We start from the raw sequence: 18,604 nt of genomic DNA, 5'->3' as shown, positions 1-18,604 counted from the left end.
GCTGATGTCATGAAGATGGTAAAGAGTCACAGTTTTTAAGGGCATGAGCACATTTATAAGATTCATAACTACTTGTAAATACCTCTTAAATTAACATAAAAAAAGAAATTGAAATTGTCATTTTTTCAGACATTGACTTACATATGCCGTACTTGTAAATATTCTATAAAAACCACCTACAACTAAATGTGTATGTCTGCAGACGTTGAGACATAGTGAGGTTATTCACCTAAACATTACAATATATGAAATAAGAACTGTTGGAATATCTACCAAATCTCCAAATTGTTCTTCCAGTGACTTTCATCTGTTAAAGAAATTTATGACCAGGAAACATTTTAAGTCAAAAGAGGAGGTTATAGCTGCTGTAGACAGGTATTTTGAAGGCCTTCACGAATTTCACTTTGGTGATGGACTCTACTCACTGGAAAACGATTGGTAAAAGTGGGCAGCTACAATGAAAAACAAGTGGATTTTGGATATAAACAATCAGAAACTTTCTCTGCCAGGCTGAAAAATGATTTATCTTGTCCTGATTTTTATCATAAAAGTCTGAACCAACAATGTAAGTCACTGGCAAAATGCATGACTAAAATGATTTGTTTGCTACAAAATATTCTTAGTCTTTAAAACTTACTTTTTATAAATGTCTTCGTATTTTCAGTTGTGACTTTCCATACATATTCATATGTATGTTTGTTTCCACAGGTGTTATGTACGGTTACAAAGGCTTAGTACTGGTTTTTGGACTGTTTTTGGCATATGAGACACGAAGCATCAAAGTGAAACAGATAAATGACTCTCGTTATGTGGGAATGTCTATTTACAATGTTGTCGTGTTGTGTCTTATTACTGCTCCTGTTACAATGGTCATAGCATCACAACAAGATGCTAGTTTTGCATTTGTTGCTCTTGCTGTAATATTCTGTTGCTTCTTGAGTATGGCTCTTATATTTGTACCAAAGGTAAGAAAGCAATTTGAATTATTTCAGCCCACTTAATGTGTAGGATGTTACCTGATTGTATTCTGATGCATGCAGCAATTTCTATGCCATTGAAAATGTGATCACATAAAACATTATTAATCTTTGTAGATATATGTTGCAAATAATTGGAAAAGGAAGTGTGTTTGTGTTTGTTTGTTTGAAGAGGGGGGAGAAGGCACTGAGGAAGGAGCAATAACAAGTATTTTTGGCTTTGGTATGAAACCTATATTACTGATACCTTACGGTGATTTCGTGATAGTTGTGTAACTGTGTAGTAGACTCTATATGTAAATGTTAGTGACAACAATTTGGTGTTGTAAAGTGACCAGCTTTTAGGACCATTCTCATTATTGCTAAAAACTGATTTTCACAATCAAGAAAGTTCTTCTGCTAACCTTTCAGTCTTAGCATTTATTGGAGAATGACTTAATTACACATAAGAGATGTTCTTAGTCAGTGTATTTGCTAGATTCAACGTTACTAATATTGAAACTGCATTCAGTACATGAGTGTTAACTCGCCAAAATAATGATTGGATCTCTTGCTTGCTGTATCTGCAATGTCAGGTAAGCTAAATGTGTCCCCATGGACAGTGCTAAATGATCGTCAAGGGGGACTCAACCAGCAATGATTAGTGTCAAGTTCCGTAAACAAGGGCTCTCTGAACTGACCTCAGGTCATAACTTGCCAGTCTTCTGTTACCATTATGAACATGCTGCAGTACTGAATGTCTTAGACAATGGAGACTATGCAACTCTGTCGAAAATAGTGTTTCAAAAACTAAATCTCAAGCGGATCTATAGAACTATTAGTAGAAAAAGCTCTGAAACATGTGCTGTGCATCACTTTTGTATTAATTTTGCTCAGGAAAACTCTTAAGTAGAGATACAACTATTCACATAGGCCATCAGGTGGTATTCACAAGCAACTTTACCTGAAATATCTTTTAGAAGTCCTTCTGAGAGGACGCCTAGAAATTTGTTAGTTAATAATACATCTGCATCTACAATATAGCAGTGTCTGTGTTATTCTGAATTACGATGCCAGGTTCCTTTGGACATGCATGTCCAAAGGAACAGGCACTCTGGCCACTACAGCCATCATGGAATACATGAAGTGTTTTTGCAGTTGCGAATATGGACTACCATCAGCAGTATAATGGAATGAAAATTTGTGCTGGACCAGGACTCGAACCTGGGTTTCCCACTTATCATGAGCGGTTGCTTTACCATACGTACATGTCCAAAGAACTTTGCGTCATAATTCGAAATAACACAGGCACTGCAATATTGTATTTATCTTCCAACACCGAGCAAGCGACTTCCTAGTAAAATGTCTCCTCTTTACAGGAATATACATAATGGATGTATAAGCACAGGTTGTTACAAACATATTCGATGACATGGAAGTTTGGTTCTGGCCGTGATTCACATTCAGGTAGCCAAATGGCAAGGCAACCACTCGTTGATAAGCTGGAAATCGGTGTTAGAGTCCCGGTCTGGCACAAATTTTCAGTCTCATCACCCCATCTGATGGTTGCGCATATTTGCAACTGCGAATACATTTCATGTGTATCAACTTCATCTATATTCCATAAGCCATGTTACAATGTTTTGCAGAGGGTACTTTGAATTCAAGTCTCTCTGTTATACTGCCAGTGTCTTTTTGTGAGATACATGTAGGAAGAAACAGTATATAATTGACCCCTGTCACAGTAAACCACTTTGTGTCTGCCACTTGTAGCATGATGAGCATCCCTTTGACACTTTTGCAGTTGCTAAATGAACCTGTGACATAACATGTTACTTTTCTTTTGGTCTTCTCTGTTTCCTGTATCAATCCTATCTGGTATGGATCCAAGACTCACAAGCAATATTAAAGTATTGGTCAAACAAGGCTCTTGTAAGCTACCTCCTTCATGGGCGGACTACAGTTCCTGTGGATTCTTCCATTGAATCTCTCTGGCACCTGCCTTACCTGCGATTAATTATATGTCATCATTCCACTTCAGATCCCTCTTTGCACATACTCCCAGATATTTCATGGGTGTGACTGCTTCCAGTGTTTGTCATGCAATTGTGCAATCACACAATAATGGGTCTTTCTGCCTATTGATGTGTAATATGATGCATTTGTGTTGAGGGTCAGTTGCCAACTGCTGCCTGAAGTCATGTGGTCCTCTGAAGGCCTTTTTGCATTTCACTACAATTTTCTTGTGGATGCAACTTCTCTCCCTATAATAATGTCATTTGCAAAAAGCTTCATGGAACTTCCAATACCATGTGTTATGTCACGTGTGTACATTGTGAAAAATATTAGTCCTGTAACACTCCCTTTGCAATACACCTGAAGTTACTTTTTCGTCTGAAGGTCTCTCTCTCCATTAAGAATGGCATGCTGTATTCTGTTTCGTGTTCTGTTTGCTAGGAACTCTTCAATTCAATCACAAAGCTGGTCTGATATTCTGTAGACGTATATTTTGTTCATTAGACAAAAATTCAAAACTGTATCAAACACTTTCCTGAGGATGCAGCTCGTGTCAGTAACCTGGATACCAGTGTCTACTGCTGTCATGGACAGGTAAAACCAATTGGGTTTCATGTGATTGTTGTTTATGGAATCAATGTTGATTCCTGTAGAGATTTTGGCCTACAGAAATGTAATATGCGAGCATGAAACATGTTCAGACTTCCAGATAGTAGTAACATCAGTGATACAGGCCTATAGTTTTGTTCATCTGTCCAACAACCCTTCTGGAGAATGTATGATTTCTACATTTTTCTAATCACTTGAAATGCTTCGCTCCTTTAGTGATCTACAGTACAGTGCTGCTTGAAGAGGAGTAAGTTCGAACAAAAAACTTCAAATGAACATATGCCCTTTTCTTAACCGTATCCTACATACAGCTGTTCGAAAATCACGGCCATCAATCACATGTTCTTCGTCATCAGCACTTACATGTGGATACAACCAAAGTGGCATTAGGGTGCTTAGTGTTGTCTTTACTGACCATTTCAATGCACACTTCTCTTGTGCATTCTGTAGGGCCAGTGACAGAGGACATCACTGAAACGTATCCTGAGCATTGGATTGGTCGCCGTGGTGTCATTTCTTGGCCATCGAGGTCCGCTGATCTTACTGCATTACATTACTGTTTGTGGGTTTGGCTTAAGAGCAAAGTCTACAAGCGCAGAGTGGACACAAAGGAGGAAATTCTACCTTGTATTTTACATGCATGTACTCAAGTAAAGGACCATACGAATAAGCTCACATCAGCAACACAGCAGCTGTCTACAATGGCTGCAAAATGCATTACAGCTGACAGTGAACTTTTTGAACATGTTTTGTGAGGAAGTGTACACAATTAAACAAAACATTATATCACAGTGTTTCATTTACTATCACCTGCATTTATCTTGTTCCCAATTGCCGGCCGGTGTGGCCGAGCGGTTCTAGGCGCGTCAGTCTGGAACTGCGAGACCGCTACGGTCGCAGGTTCGAATCCTGCCTCGGGCATGGATGTGTGTGATGTCCTTAGGTTAGTTAGGTTTAAGTAGTTCTAAGTTCTAGGGGACTGATGACCTCAGATGTTAAGTCCCATAGTGCTCAGAGCCATTTTTTTTTGTTCCCAATTGTTATCATTTGTTTCCTCAGAAACTGTTAAGCATAGGAGATGAGTTCATGTGACTTTTTTTGTTAAGAATCACTAAAAATATCACCCCTCAAAGCATGCACCTTCCCTACTGACTCATCCTGTACACAAATGTATAGGTATCCTATCTGGTCCAATTGACCCCTTCTGTTGAGTGATTTCAGTTTATTTTCCTGTCCTGTGGTCACTTACGTTGATGTTGCTGTGACAGTTTAAAAGGGGACCCACAGTACCATCTTCCTCAGTGAAACAATGTCGGGAAAAGAAGTATAATATTTTAGCCTTCTCTCATCTTCTATTTCAGTGCCATTACACTCACAGTGTATCTGGACAGATGGATAACATTTGTTTACTGATGAAATGTAGGACCAAAACTTCTAAGGATTTTTTGTCAAATTGGTAGATAGAATTTTACTTTCACGTAAGTTGAACAGTTAATGCATGGCCCACTTTATGCTAATTTTGGTATTGTTCAGTTTTTGTTTGTCAATGAGACTTCAGCCAAGTTTAAAACAACAGTGAAGTTCTCTTTGCCTTTGTAGCGACTTTATAATGTGGCTATCAAACCATGGCAAGCTTTTCCCGACCCTCACAACTTTGTGTCGCACATAGCATACCTACGTAAGGTGTATTGTATATTGCTCATTAACTTTATCCATTCATACTCAACATTTTCAGTCCCAGAGATAAATATTTCTTGTCGGCCATTCAGGTAATGTTAAGTCTGCTTCTTGTCACACTTGCTAAGCAGAAATAATCTTGATACATTTCTTTACATTCCTATTTATAGCTGTATTGTTACGATCATAGATTCTCAGTTCTGTGTTAACTGAGTCAAAACGTTAGAGCTTGTTTGGAGATCCAAAATGTTATCTTCGTGAGTCAGCTCTCTGATAAACTACTGAAGGTAATTTTCAGATAAGGTATTTAGAACAATTTCACACATATTCCTATATCTGGTAAGTTATAACCTCCCCCAATACTATAGCAGAACCAGGAAATGTACATGCAATATTCTTGAAGTTTTCCATCAAACAATCCACCACCACCATTCCTGAGGCAAGATTTTTATAAAAGTGGATGATGCCTGTGGTTGATCTACCTATAACACTTACCTTCATACAAATTATTTCAAATTTGGAATCTTTACTGGCCCTGTTAGATGTTATTTACAGCTATAAATGCATTTTCACCACTGGTGTTCTTCTTATCTTTGTGATATACGTTGAAGTCAGAATTTAGAATTTCATTGCTACTAACATCCGGCCCACAGCCAGCTTTCTGTCCCAAGTACTATGTAGGCATAATTATTGTTCACAAGCAAAAGTAGTTCTGGGACCTTTCGGTGGAAACTCCTGCAGTTAACTGATACTACACTGAGGTGACAGAAGTCATAGGATACCTCCTACTATTGTTCCAGACCTCCTTTTGCCTGGTGTAATGCAGCAACTCACCATAGCATGGACTCAATAAGTTGTTGCAAATCCTGCAGAAATATTGAGCTGTGCTGGTGCTATAGCCATTCATAATTGCTAAAGTGTTGACAGTACAGGATTTTGTACACGAACTGACCTCTCGATTATGTCCCATAAATGTTCAATGGGATTAGTGTCAGTTGGTGTGGGTGCCCAAATCATTCGCTTGAATTGTCCAGAATGTTTTTCAAATGAATCGCAAACAATTGTGGGCCAGCGACATGATGCATTGTGATCCATAAAAATTCCATTGTTGTTTGGAAACATGAGGACCATGAGTGGCTGCAAATGATCAGTGATTGGTTCAGTTGGACCAGAGGACCCAGCCCATTCCATGTAAACACAGCCTACACCATTTTGGAGCCACCACCAGCTAGCACAGTGCCTTGTTGACAACATGGGTCCATGGTTTCATGGAACCCTACCATCAGCTCTTACCAACTGAAACTGCAACTCATTTGACCAGGCCATGGTTTCCCAGTCTTCTAGGGTCCAACTGATATGGTCACAAGCACAGGAGAGGTGCTGCAGACAGTGTTGTGATGTTAACAAAGGCACTCGCAACAGTCGTCTGCTGCCATAGTCCATTAATAGCAAATTTTGCAGCATTGGTATAATAGATATGTTCATCCTACTTTCCATATTGATTTCTGTGTTTATTTTGTGTAGTGCTGTTTGTTTGTTAGCACTGAAAACTCTATACAAATGCCACTGTTCTCAAACATTAAGTAGAGGCTGTCAGCGTCTGCATTGTCCATCATATGAGAGATAATGGCTGAAATTTAATATTCTAAGCATGCTCATGATGCTGTGAATCTTGGAATATTGAATTTCCTAGTGATTTCCGAAATGGAATGTCCCATGCATCTTGCTCCAACTACCATTCCAAAGTGTGTTAATTCCCCGTGTGTGGCCATAATCACATTGAACACCTGAGTGCAAATGACAGCTCTGCCAGTGCACTGCGCTTTTATACCTTGTGTACATGATACTACTTAAAGCAGGATATGAGATCATCTCAGTTCGCCCTTACATCCCCAACCCTACACGTTGCTATCGGTGTCAGTGGTTTAATCATACCAGCCAGTCGTGTTCCAATCTGGTCAAATGCGTTACATGTGGCAGGGATGCCCATGAGGGTGATTGTCCACCTCCATCCCCTCATTGCATCAACTGTACGGACGACCACGCTGCTGCTTCTAGAGATTGCCCTATTTTCAAAGATGAACAAATTATTCAGGAAATCAGAGTGAAGGAAAAGGTGTCCACATTTGCTGCTTGTAAGTTATTTGCCAGTAGAAAGCCCACTGTGCTCCCAGCAGGTAAATATAGCACTGACCTTGTATCTCCTCGGCCTGCTGAGGAGGTAGCCACACAGACTTACGATCTCACCTTTCAGATCGGCCAACCCAAAGATCACCCGTTCATCATCCCCACTATCGCCTGCTCACTCTCAGGCTCACCCTTCATCGACTCCTACTAAATCACGGGCCCCAAAATCGGACACCCTGACTTCCAAGAAAGAGCCTACTCGCAAAGATTTTTTACATACTCCGACCTCCCAACCATTGATTCCTCCCTCCTCTCACTATTCTACTTCCAAGAATGCTCAAAAGAAACAAAGTTCCTCTCTTTCTCCACCACAGCGTGTCTCATCTACAGCGCCACCCAGCAGTAGCCGCCCTCGGCCGTCTTCCATGTTGCCGAGACACACCGCTGGCGGCCAATCCACCAGCCAATCACTGGTGGCAGGAGCTGCCCCCAAGCAACCTATGGATGAGGATCTTCTGCCTTTGGCTGAATGCTGTTCCACGCCATCAGCCACCAGCTCTCAGTGGTCGTTGAGTTGACGGCAAACGTGGTGAGATTTTTCCCTTTTCTGTCCACCCTATGTTGATTATTTGTCTTCCCTCATTTACAATCAGTCCGGTTTGATCTCCCCTCTGTTGATGGCACTCTGGCACGCGGGGGCTTATGATTCTTCTCCATGGAACTGTCCATTATCACGCAATCCCCTTAAACAGTTCCTTCCAAGATGTCACTGTATGTCTTTCCCTTTCTGGATACCTGGATACACCTTCTCCCTTTGTACCGTATACATTCCATCGTTCACACCAATTGCAACAGCTGATCTCCTTCATCTCCTTGGTCGCCCCCCCCCCCCCTCCCATTTGCTGGTTCAATGCCCACCACCTGCTTTGGGGATCTCTGCGTCTTTGTCCGCGAGACTCCCTATTGATTGACCTCTTCCACCAAGTGGATCTTTGTTGCCTCAACGCTGGGGAACCTACATTTTTGTCTGCCTCCATGTCAAACTTCTCTCATTTGGACCTTCCGGTTGGTACTGCTCAGCTAACTTGATACTTTGAATGGTTCACTCTAGTGGATAAACACTCAAGTGACCATTTTCCATGTGTCCTTCGATTACAGCCACAACTGTCATCTATGCACCCAAGGTGCTGGAAATTTTCCCAAGCCAATTGGACACTTTTTCTCTCTCTAGCGACATTCAATGACCGTCACTTTCCTAGCATCGATGATCAGTACACTCATGTTATGGAAGTTATTCATACAGCTGCAGAACATTCAATACCTCATACCTCCCCTTTGCCCCGGCATCCCCCCGTTCCTTGGTGGAACGAGATGTGCCGTGACGCAATACGCGAGCGGAGACATGCTCTTCACATTTTCTGCCACCATCCTACATTGGCCAATTGTATCCGCTCTAAGCAATTATGTGCACGATGCCGTCCTTTAATTCCTTCACTCCTTCATTTGTAGTTTGGAGTTCAATTCGACGGTTATCCAGAATGTATAGTTTCTCCCTGATATCTGGGCTCACTGTCGCACATGATACCTTATGGACCCAGTTGCAATTTCTAACTCATTGGATCAACACTTTGCTTAGATTTTGAGCTCTTCAAATTACCCGCCAGCCTTTCTCCTGAAGAAATAAGCAGAGGAAGTGTGACCTTTTGCTTTCTCCTCTCAAAATCGTGAAAGCTATAATACTGTTTTCTTTATGTGGAAACTCCAACACACACTCTCTTCCTCTCGCTCTTCCGCCCCAGGACCGGATGGCATCCATGTCCAAATGTCGCTGCATTTATCATACTGTAGTCGGCATTACCTCTTTCGCCTTTATAATCTAATTTGGACCGACAGTACCTTTTCCAGAAGATGGTGGGAAGCTATCGTCATTCTTGTTCCAAGCCCTGGAAAGGACAAACATCTCCCCGCTTGCTATCGTCCCATTTCTCTCACGAGTAGTGTTGGTAAGGTTTTGGAGTGTATGGTGAATTGCCGTTTAGGCTGGTGGCTTTTAACACCTGCCCAATGCGGTTCCTGAAAGCATCATTCTGCAGTTGACCATCTTGTTGCTCTCTCCACTTATATCGTGAGCAATTTTCTCAGGAAATGCCAACCGCTAGCAGTATTTGTTAATCTGGAGATAGCATATGATACTTGTCGGAGGACAGCCGGCCAATGTGGCCGAGCGGTTCTAGGCGCTTCAGTCTGGAACCGCGCGACCGCTACGGTCGCAGGTTCGAATCCTGCCTTGGGCATGGATGTGTGTGATGTCCATAGGTTAGTTAGGTTTAAGTAGTTCTAAGTTCCAGGGGACTGATGACCTCAGAAGTTGAGTCCCATAGTGCTCAGAGCCATTTTGTCGGAGGACTGGTATCCTCCGCACACTGTTCTCTCGGTGCTTTCGAGGACAGCTACCCCTATTTATTCGTGAATTTATGACAGAGCGCACCTTTCAGGTGCGGGTGCACACCACTCACTCCCGTACTTTCTCCCATGAAAACGGGGTGCCCCAGGGCTCCGTACTGAGTGTTGCACTGTTTGCCATCACCATAAATCCAATTATGGATTGTCTCCTTCCCGATGTCTCAGGCTCCCTCTTTGTTGACAATTTTACAATCTACTACAGCTCTCAACGGACCAACCTTCTGGAACAAAGTCTTCAAGGATGTCTTGATCGCCTCCACTCGTGGAGCATCGAAACTGGCTTCCGCTTTATGCTGTTCTCCAGGCTGTCCAATAAATCCATCGCCATAAGCGGCTACAGTATATTATATGCTTGGATTCGCTCAACTCTCTTCTCAACCTCCAAGTTCTTTATCCTTTCCACCCTCTGGTTCACCAGATTCAGGACAGCCTCCACTTGGGGGAGTCTCTGTGGCATTCCTCTGGATCCCAGGGCACGATGCTATCTGCGGAAACAAGGCAGCCGATATAGCAGCCAAGGCTGCAATCTCTCTTCCTCAGCCTGCTGTTCACATGGTTCCCTTTGCTGATCTACAGAGCATTTTATGTCGTCATGTTACTCTTTTATGGCACACACATTAGTTTACACTTCCTGATAATAAATTACAGGCCTTATACCTCTTCCTTGTGCTTGGACTTCTTCCTCCCGGCCTCGTAATTTTAACTAGACTCTGGATAGGACACTGTCTTTTTTGCCGTCAACATATTTTAAGTGGTGATCCTCCCCTGCTTTGTCCTCACTGCTCTCAACCATAGACAGCGAGACAACTTTTTCTTCAGTGCCCCTATTTTAATCTGCTATGCACCAATTTACAATTGTCACCTGATATATCTTCCCTTTCAGCTGATGACACTTGCTCAGCTGATCACATCCTTCAGTTTATCAGTGTCAGTGAGATGACATCAGTCATTTGAAGCTCCTTTTTGGGGAATACAACCCCCCTCCCTCCCCCTTCAATAGTAGTTTTCTAAGATTTCCTTCCGTTTTTAGTTTCCTTCCTCCTTGAGTTTCACTCCCATTGCTGCTGATTTCACATTCGGTTTTTTACCCTTCCCTAAGCCACAGAATGGGTGCTTATAACTGTAGCAGTTTTGAACCCTAAAAAATAAAAATAAAAAAGCTGCCACTATTTGTATTCATGCATATCATTATCCCATGCATTTTGTCTTTCTTCATTCTGCCATGACAGATGCTACTCTTTCATTAAGGGAGCTGATATCCTTTGTTTCTCTATCATAAAAAATCCACATGTGCACATCACAGATACTGTTATCATAGTAACCACTTCTTGCATGTGGTGCAGTACTGACCTGTTAAGAGGGTCCTGCAGCTCTCCATTCAATAGTGGAAATTAAGAAATCCACATCAAAAATCACCACAGAATTGTCTATGAATCTGATTTAAGACTTCCACTTGACTCCAAATCACGTTTGAGGCAAAATTTCGTAACAAAAGCAGCAAGCTGACTGTAGGAACTGAGGATGACTTATGAACCCAGGTGGCAGGAGTCATTTGTGATGAAGTGATCCACAATTTGCAGCCCATTACACCTAGTGCTATCAGTGACCACTGACAGAGCATCCTCTACATCTTGGTTGAGACTCTTTGGCAAGCAGAGTAGAGACTGGCCTTCCTTTGTGACCTGCTCATTATTTCCCTAAGGGGCTCCATCACCTGACTTAACATTGTAGCTCCCAGTGACTAGCAAATCCACCCACTGTGCTTGTCAAGACCTGTTGTGACTCGTCGATTATTCAAAGCACTGCCGCGCAATCATGCGCGTCCTCTATGTGCGGCGCTGTCTGCCAGCCATGCAGCAGCTGCACCACGTAAGCGGCCAGCCGAGCAGCGGCCACTAGACTGGGACTCAGTGCTCATTCGAATGCTAACGTGTACACGTCTTGCTTGTCAACTTACTCTGCGACTTATGTGTTGTGTCGTTCTGAAATATATGTGTTAAACTTGACGTTAAAACAATTGGCGACGAGGATGGGATTTTTCCTTTTCACCGTTGACCCACAGGTTTCCGTGGCTATTGACGAACGACTATTGCAAAATCTCCTTGAACAGCAAACGCTTCTAACAGCGGTGATTTGCGATTTCGTCGTGGCGTCAAGTGCGGGGCGTTTCTCGTCATTGGCTATACCTCCTTTTCCTCCTTACGACGAGACGGTGGAAGACTGGTCTGATTATGAAAAACGTCTTCGACAGCACTTCTTGGCATTTCATGTCACGGACGAACAACCATGTAAGTCTCTGTTCCTTTCCTGGATTTCGCCTCAAATGTATCGGTTGTTGTCGCAATTGGCTCCTTTGAAGGATCCTGCGTCTTTGTCCTTTGCTGAAATGTGCTCACTTCTGTCTGTCTATTTTCAAAAGCAAACGCATGTGGTAGCCTCTCGTGTTGCCTTTTATCGTTGTCAAAAACAGCCACATCAATCCTATTGTGCTTGGGCTGCTGAAATTCACGGCCTCAGTCGAAAGTGTCAATTTGTTACTGACATTCACAAAGAATCTTATGCCGATTCCATGGTACGGGATGCTATTATCCGGTCGGTGCCCAACAAAGAAGTTCGGCAACGTGCCCTTCAGTTGGCAAATCCGACTCTAGATGAAGTTCTCTCCATTGCGCAGTCTTTTGAAATTTCTCGCGTCGCTGGGGCGCAAATTGAGGCGTGGGGTGATGTTGGGGAAATACAACCTCTGTGCGCTGTTGACGACGTGGCTGCAGTGCGCTCCCACGTACAGCCTCGGCCTAACCGTAAACAACCCGCTAAGAAACTGCAGCAAAACCCCCGGCAACGTCCTTCATGTCCGCGGTGTTTTACGAAACATTCACGCAAGGATTGTCCCCAACGTTGGGCTGTGTGTCACAATTGCAAAAAGAAAGGTCATGTGTCTTCCATTTGCAAATCCGACCGCATACATGATGTTCATGAACATGACGCTGATTCTGATTCTGTGTTGTCTGTCAATTGCACTTCTTCCCTTTCAGGGAAGTTATTCCCCACTGTCCAAATCCTTGGTCGAGATGTTCGCATGCAGCTGGATACCGGTTCTGCTGCCACTATAATTAATTCTCAGACTTATCTTCGGTTGTGTTCTCCACTCCTGTCACCTGTCACCTGTCACTCGGCAATTACGGACATACAATAAAGAGAAGATTTCTCTCTTGGGACAGTTTAATGCTGAGGTATCTTACAAATCCGTCGTTCACACTGTTCCCATATTTGTGGTCGACCAGAGTAACACAGAGAATCTTTTTGGTTTCGATGCCTTTCGTGTTTTTGGGTTCTCCATAGATGACTCTGTCAATATCGTCTCTGATGCTGTTCCTTATGCCCAAATGGATACCTTGTCGATGACATTTTCGTCCCTTTTTTCTCCTGGGTTAGGCCGTGCAAACGACTTTGAAGCTCATATCACGCTCAAACCCACTGCTTGGCCTAAGTTTTTTTGGGCTCGGCCCATTCCTGTGGCCCTTCGTGACCGGGTAAAACGGGAGCTGGATCGTCTCACTACTTCAGGGGTCTTGCTTCCTGTCACTTCCAGTGAGTGGTCCTCTCCTGTCGTTGTCGTTGCTAAGCCAAATGGTGATATTCGTCTCTGTGGCGATTTCAAAGCCACTGTAAATGCTCAATGCCTCATCGACACTTACCCTATGCCCCGTCCTGAAGAACTGTTCACTAAACTTGCTGGAGGCCAGTATTTTTCTAAAATTGACCTCTCAGAAGCTTATCAACAACTTCCTCTTGACGCTGCTTCCCGGCAGTTTCTGGTCCTTAACACGCCTTTCGGCCTCTATCAATACCAACGATTGCCATTCGGGGTTGCTAGCACCCCTGCTCTCTTTCAGAGATTCTTGGAACAATTATTGCTCCCTGTCCCTGGGTGTATCAATTGCATGGACGACATTGTTGTCACTGGCTCCACCACTGAAGAACATCTTCAAAATCTCCGCACACTTTTTCATGTCTTACAGACTGCCGGTCTTAAGTGTAATCTTCAGAAATCACAATTTTTTCAGGCATCTTATCATGTACTTGGGGTTTCAACTCTCTCTGGAGGGTATTCGTCTGCTTCAGGAAACTGTCGCGGCAATCGATGCCCTTCCTCGCCCTACATCTGTTAAGGAACTGCAGGCCTTCTTGGGGAAAATAGCATACTATCACAAGTTTTTACCGTCTGCGGCTTCGGTGGCTCAGCCATTGCATTGCCTGGTCTGCGTCATGCGATGCGGCTTTCCAGAAACTGAAGACTATGCTGAAACAGGCCCTGTGCCTGGCTACTTATCGACCTGGCCAACATCTTGTTCTTGCCACAAACGCCTCTCAATGCGGGGTCGGTGCAGTCCTTGCGCACCGTTTTTCTGACGGTTCGGAACAACCCATTGCTTATGCCTCCAAAATGCTCACGGATGCCCAACAAAAGTATTCTCAAATTGAAAAAGAAGCTTTGGCCATTATTTATGTTCTTCATAAGTTTGGTGTTTTTCTCTATGGCTCAAAATTTCATCTTGTTACAGATCACAAACCACTTGTTTCCTTGTTTCATCCATCAACGTCACTTCCCGACAAGGCTGCACACCGCCTCCAGCGTTGGGCTCTTTACTTGTCTAGTTTCAAGTATGAGATTCATTTCCGGCCAACGGCTCAACATGCCAATGCTGATGCTCTGTCTCGCCTTCCCATGGGTCCTGATCAGGCATTCGATAGGGACGAACTTTTGTGTTTCCACCTGGATGTTGCCGAGCAGCGGGTTGTGGACGGGTTCCCCATCACTGGGGACAGGCTGGCGGCTGCTAGGGGTTCTGACCCTACCCTCTCCCGGGTTTACGCTGTATTCAGAAGGGTTGGCCAGATCGCCCATCCGCTAAGACTTCTGATCCGTTGCGGAACTACTACGCTTTGCGCTACTGCCTCATGGCTAGGGATGGTGTTATCCTCCTTTCCACTGACAATGCTTTGCCGCGTGTTGTGGTACCTGCGTCTTTGCGTGCTTTGGTCTTGTGCCTCCTTCACCAAAGGCACTGGGGTGTGTCTCGCACAAAATATCTGGTGCGCCATCATATGTACTGGCCTGGCATCGACTCTGAAATAGCACACATGGTAGCCGCCTGCGGCCCTTGTGCGTCACAGGCCGCTGCCCCGAAGTCGTCTTTGTCACCGTGGCCTTCGCCTGAGAAGCCCTGGGAGCGCATTCATGCTGACTTTGCAGGACCCTTTCTAGGTACTTATTGGCTACTTGTAATTGATACCTACTCTAACTTTCCTTTCATTGTCCGTTGCACGTCGCCTACCACCGCGGCAACCACAAGTGCTCTCTCCCGCATTTTTTCTTTGGAAGGCCTCCCCTCTAATCTTGTTACTGATAATGGTCCGCAATTTGCCTCTTCCGAATTTGCGGATTTTTGTGCTCGTCACGGCCCCGCCGTTCCATCCACAATCAAACGGTGAGGCTGAACGACTGGTCCGCACATTTAAGGCTCAGATGCGGAAACTTGTGGCTTCTTCTGCTGCTGATGAGGTGCTTCTTCAGTTCCTGGCGTCTTACCGTTTCACCCACATGGGCGACCACAGCCCAGCTGAGCTCTTACATGGCCGACAGCCCTGCACACTACATCATCTTCTGCGGCCTTCCACCTCACGGCAGCGGGTGCCTTCACTTGGCCAGTTCACCACCGACGACCTCGTCTGGGTACGGGGATATGGCAGGCGGCCAAAATGGAGCCCGGGCCACATTCTACGACACCGTGGCCGACGCCTGTATGAAATCCAGACGGACACGGGTGTTGCAGTGCGTCATTTGGACCAGCTTTGGCCTCGTGTGCCGGCAACGCCTGTTCCGAATGCCGCTACACCATCTTCGGCTCTACCTGACGCTCGGGATCTTGGCATCTCTCAATACTCACAACGTAGCCCTCTCACTGTCATCGCGATGCCAGCACAAGAACGGGTGCCACCAGGAGACGTGCCCATGCAGGAACCGGATGACCATCCTGTGTCAGAGCCAATCTACTCGCCTCCTCCTCCAACGGACGCAGACACATCGCCCATGTCTCCTGTTATATCAGCTGGACTTGCCACAACGGACAGATTGGTGCATGGGGCCCCAGCAGATTCGACCCCTACGTCTCCTGTCATCTCGACCCGTTATCATCGGGGACACTTCCGTCCGTACGGGAAGCCTCCTCCTCGAGACTTTACGGCGATTCAAACAACGCCTATGGACGTTAGCCATCTCCAGGACACCTCCATCAGGATCAGTGCAACAATTTCAAAGGGGGAAAAGTGTTGTGACTCGCCGATCATTCAAAGCGCTGCTGCGCAATTAGGCGCGTCCTCTACGTGCGGCGCTGTATGCCAGCCATGCAGCAGCTGCGCCACCTAAGCGGCCAGCCGAGCAACGGCCGCTAGACTGGGACTCAATGCTCATTCGAATGCTAACGTGTACACATGTCTTGCTTGTCAACTTACTCTGTGACTTATATGTGTTGTGTCGTTCTGAAATATATGTGTTAAACTTGACGTTAAAACAAGACCTTTCAAGAAGATTGCCCCAGTCCCAAAAGATCAGGCATCCTGTGCTTATTCAGATGTACTTTCAGCAGTTGACAATACCTCAAACCTATTTTTAAGGCATAAAGGGACAACTGTGTGGGCAGCTTACACTTTTACCTTCCGCACAGAGATTCGAAATCCTGCTACTGTTTGCCATTCACCACACTGAGTCTTAGCTGATCAGGATGAGCGAATGGGAACACACTGCAACAGGGATCGTGGATGACACTATAGGCACCAGAGATCTCAAAGCATTCATGTCGGCTGCCTCAACACCACCGCAGTCCAGAGCAGCAGCATGAAACCCCTACACTGTGCCTAACACAGCTTCAGACTGTTTCCACAAGGCGGACAATTCCTCTTGCTTCTGTACATAGTTGGCTCTCTCTTTATCCATCTTTAGTCCATGTGTGTTTATTCAACAATGAATATAACACTAACCCAAGCAATTGCTTGATGTAGTCTTAAGTACTGATGCTATGCTGCTTCTTGTTATCCATATACTTCATTTAGGTCATAAAATATGCAAACACTTAAAAAAGTTAATCAACACCAGCTAAAAAAGTCAATTCTACTGAAGCATGCATGAACAAAAACTAAACCAAACAACAGAAACAGAAATTGTTGCTACTACTTTCGATTGCACTTGACTGGGGCTGCAAAGGGTAAAAAATTCGCAAGAATGTTATGTGCTCTGACAAAAGCATTTGATTTAGTATATCACTCCATACCTTCTCACATTTATGAGTGGTCACTCCTATGTTATAGTTCAGTCTTTCTTTTACAACAAGACTAGGTTTATGCATTTAGGTTTATTTGTACATGTGTGAACAGAGTTATGAATGTGTGTGCATGCCTGTCTGTGGGCACACACACACACACACACACACACACACACACACACACACACACACACACACGTGTGTGTGTGTGTGTGTGTGTGTGTGAACAGATTCCATTTTAGTGTGCATGTTAATTGATATTTTACCTATTTATGATAACACTTCTCTTAAGTATTTTATACAAGAGCTAAAGAAATCATAGTTGTGTGGCCTCAAAAATCACTGCTGCCACCACCACCTGCTGCTTCCTCCTCCTCCTCCTCCTCCTCTCTGTAATTTTCAGTCCTTTTCCAACTGAGTGACATCAGCAAGCTTTACAAAAAAAAAAAAAAAACACACACACACACACACACACACACACACACACACACACGTCATATAAGGTGAAGAAATTATTTTTTAGGCTGTGGTTAAGCCATTCACAAAATTGTTTCTCTTAGAGATGATGTCCCTACTTGATTAACAGTAGAGCAGAATTTGAAAGAAGAGAACGAATGCAATTTGTAGTTGAGGCTCAGTTTAGTTCAGCTGAAAGAGTGTTTTAAAAGACAACCAGGTTTTTTGCTGCACAGTTCTGGACTTGTTACTATTAATGTTACATCAAAAATTTCACTTTTGTGTTTGTGTGGAGAAATTGCTGTCATGAGGTGGTAGTTATGGAGAAGATAGAGTGTTGCTATCTTTTAAGATATTAGCACAAGTGTTATTATTTGTTGCCTTCATTATTAAATTTTCCGGTCTTTATTTATTTATTTATTTATTGACTCATAATTCCCTCCTCCTGCTCCTTAGATATCTACTATTCCTCTGCTAGTCAATGCTATTCATTCCTTCACCTATTTCATCGCATTTTTTGTGTACTGCCAGATATCTTAGGTTTCTTTCAATATAGACGATACTTTTGCAGTATGAATGTATACAGTACTTTGTATCTATACAATTACAGGTAATAGAGGTGATCAGACATCCACGTGATAAAGCAGAATCAAAATACAATCCTGATGTTGGCATGACAAAAGAAGATGAGGAAAAATACCAGAAACTGGTGGCAGAAAACGAAGAATTACAAAAGCTTATAGCTGCTGTAAGTAACACCCAAACTAAGTATTTGTGTGTACTTTCCTTTTCCTTGCATCCTGACATGTTATAGAAAGATGAATTTCTGTTTCTTGCTTTTTGTTTTACGTTTGATAGACTGCATACGTCTGTGTGGTGCCATTATGTTTAGCACAATGCCAGATTTAATTAACTTAAGATGGTAGGCTGTCCAGTTTAATAATCATTTTTACTTCATACTTCATGAGATTACAGATT

At 43.7% G+C, this 18,604-nt stretch overlaps 1 protein-coding gene across 2 annotated transcripts in view; it reads left to right on the top strand.

The window, feature by feature from the left end:
* Positions 1 to 18,604, top strand: part of LOC126470311 (gamma-aminobutyric acid type B receptor subunit 1) — a 118,332-nt gene that overhangs the window by 79,177 nt on the left and 20,551 nt on the right. For both annotated transcript variants that reach the window (XM_050098083.1, XM_050098082.1), the window contains exons 14-15: positions 709 to 965; positions 18,237 to 18,374. In XM_050098083.1, coding sequence (XP_049954040.1) covers positions 709 to 965; positions 18,237 to 18,374 — 395 coding nt within the window. The remainder of the gene's footprint in view (positions 1 to 708; positions 966 to 18,236; positions 18,375 to 18,604) is intronic.

Source organism: Schistocerca serialis, chromosome 3 (assembly GCF_023864345.2).
Source record: "Schistocerca serialis cubense isolate TAMUIC-IGC-003099 chromosome 3, iqSchSeri2.2, whole genome shotgun sequence".
Classification (NCBI taxonomy): domain Eukaryota; kingdom Metazoa; phylum Arthropoda; class Insecta; order Orthoptera; family Acrididae; genus Schistocerca; species Schistocerca serialis.
The sequence above is the reverse complement of the archived record's forward strand: the minus strand, read 5'-3'. Positions and strand labels throughout refer to the sequence as shown.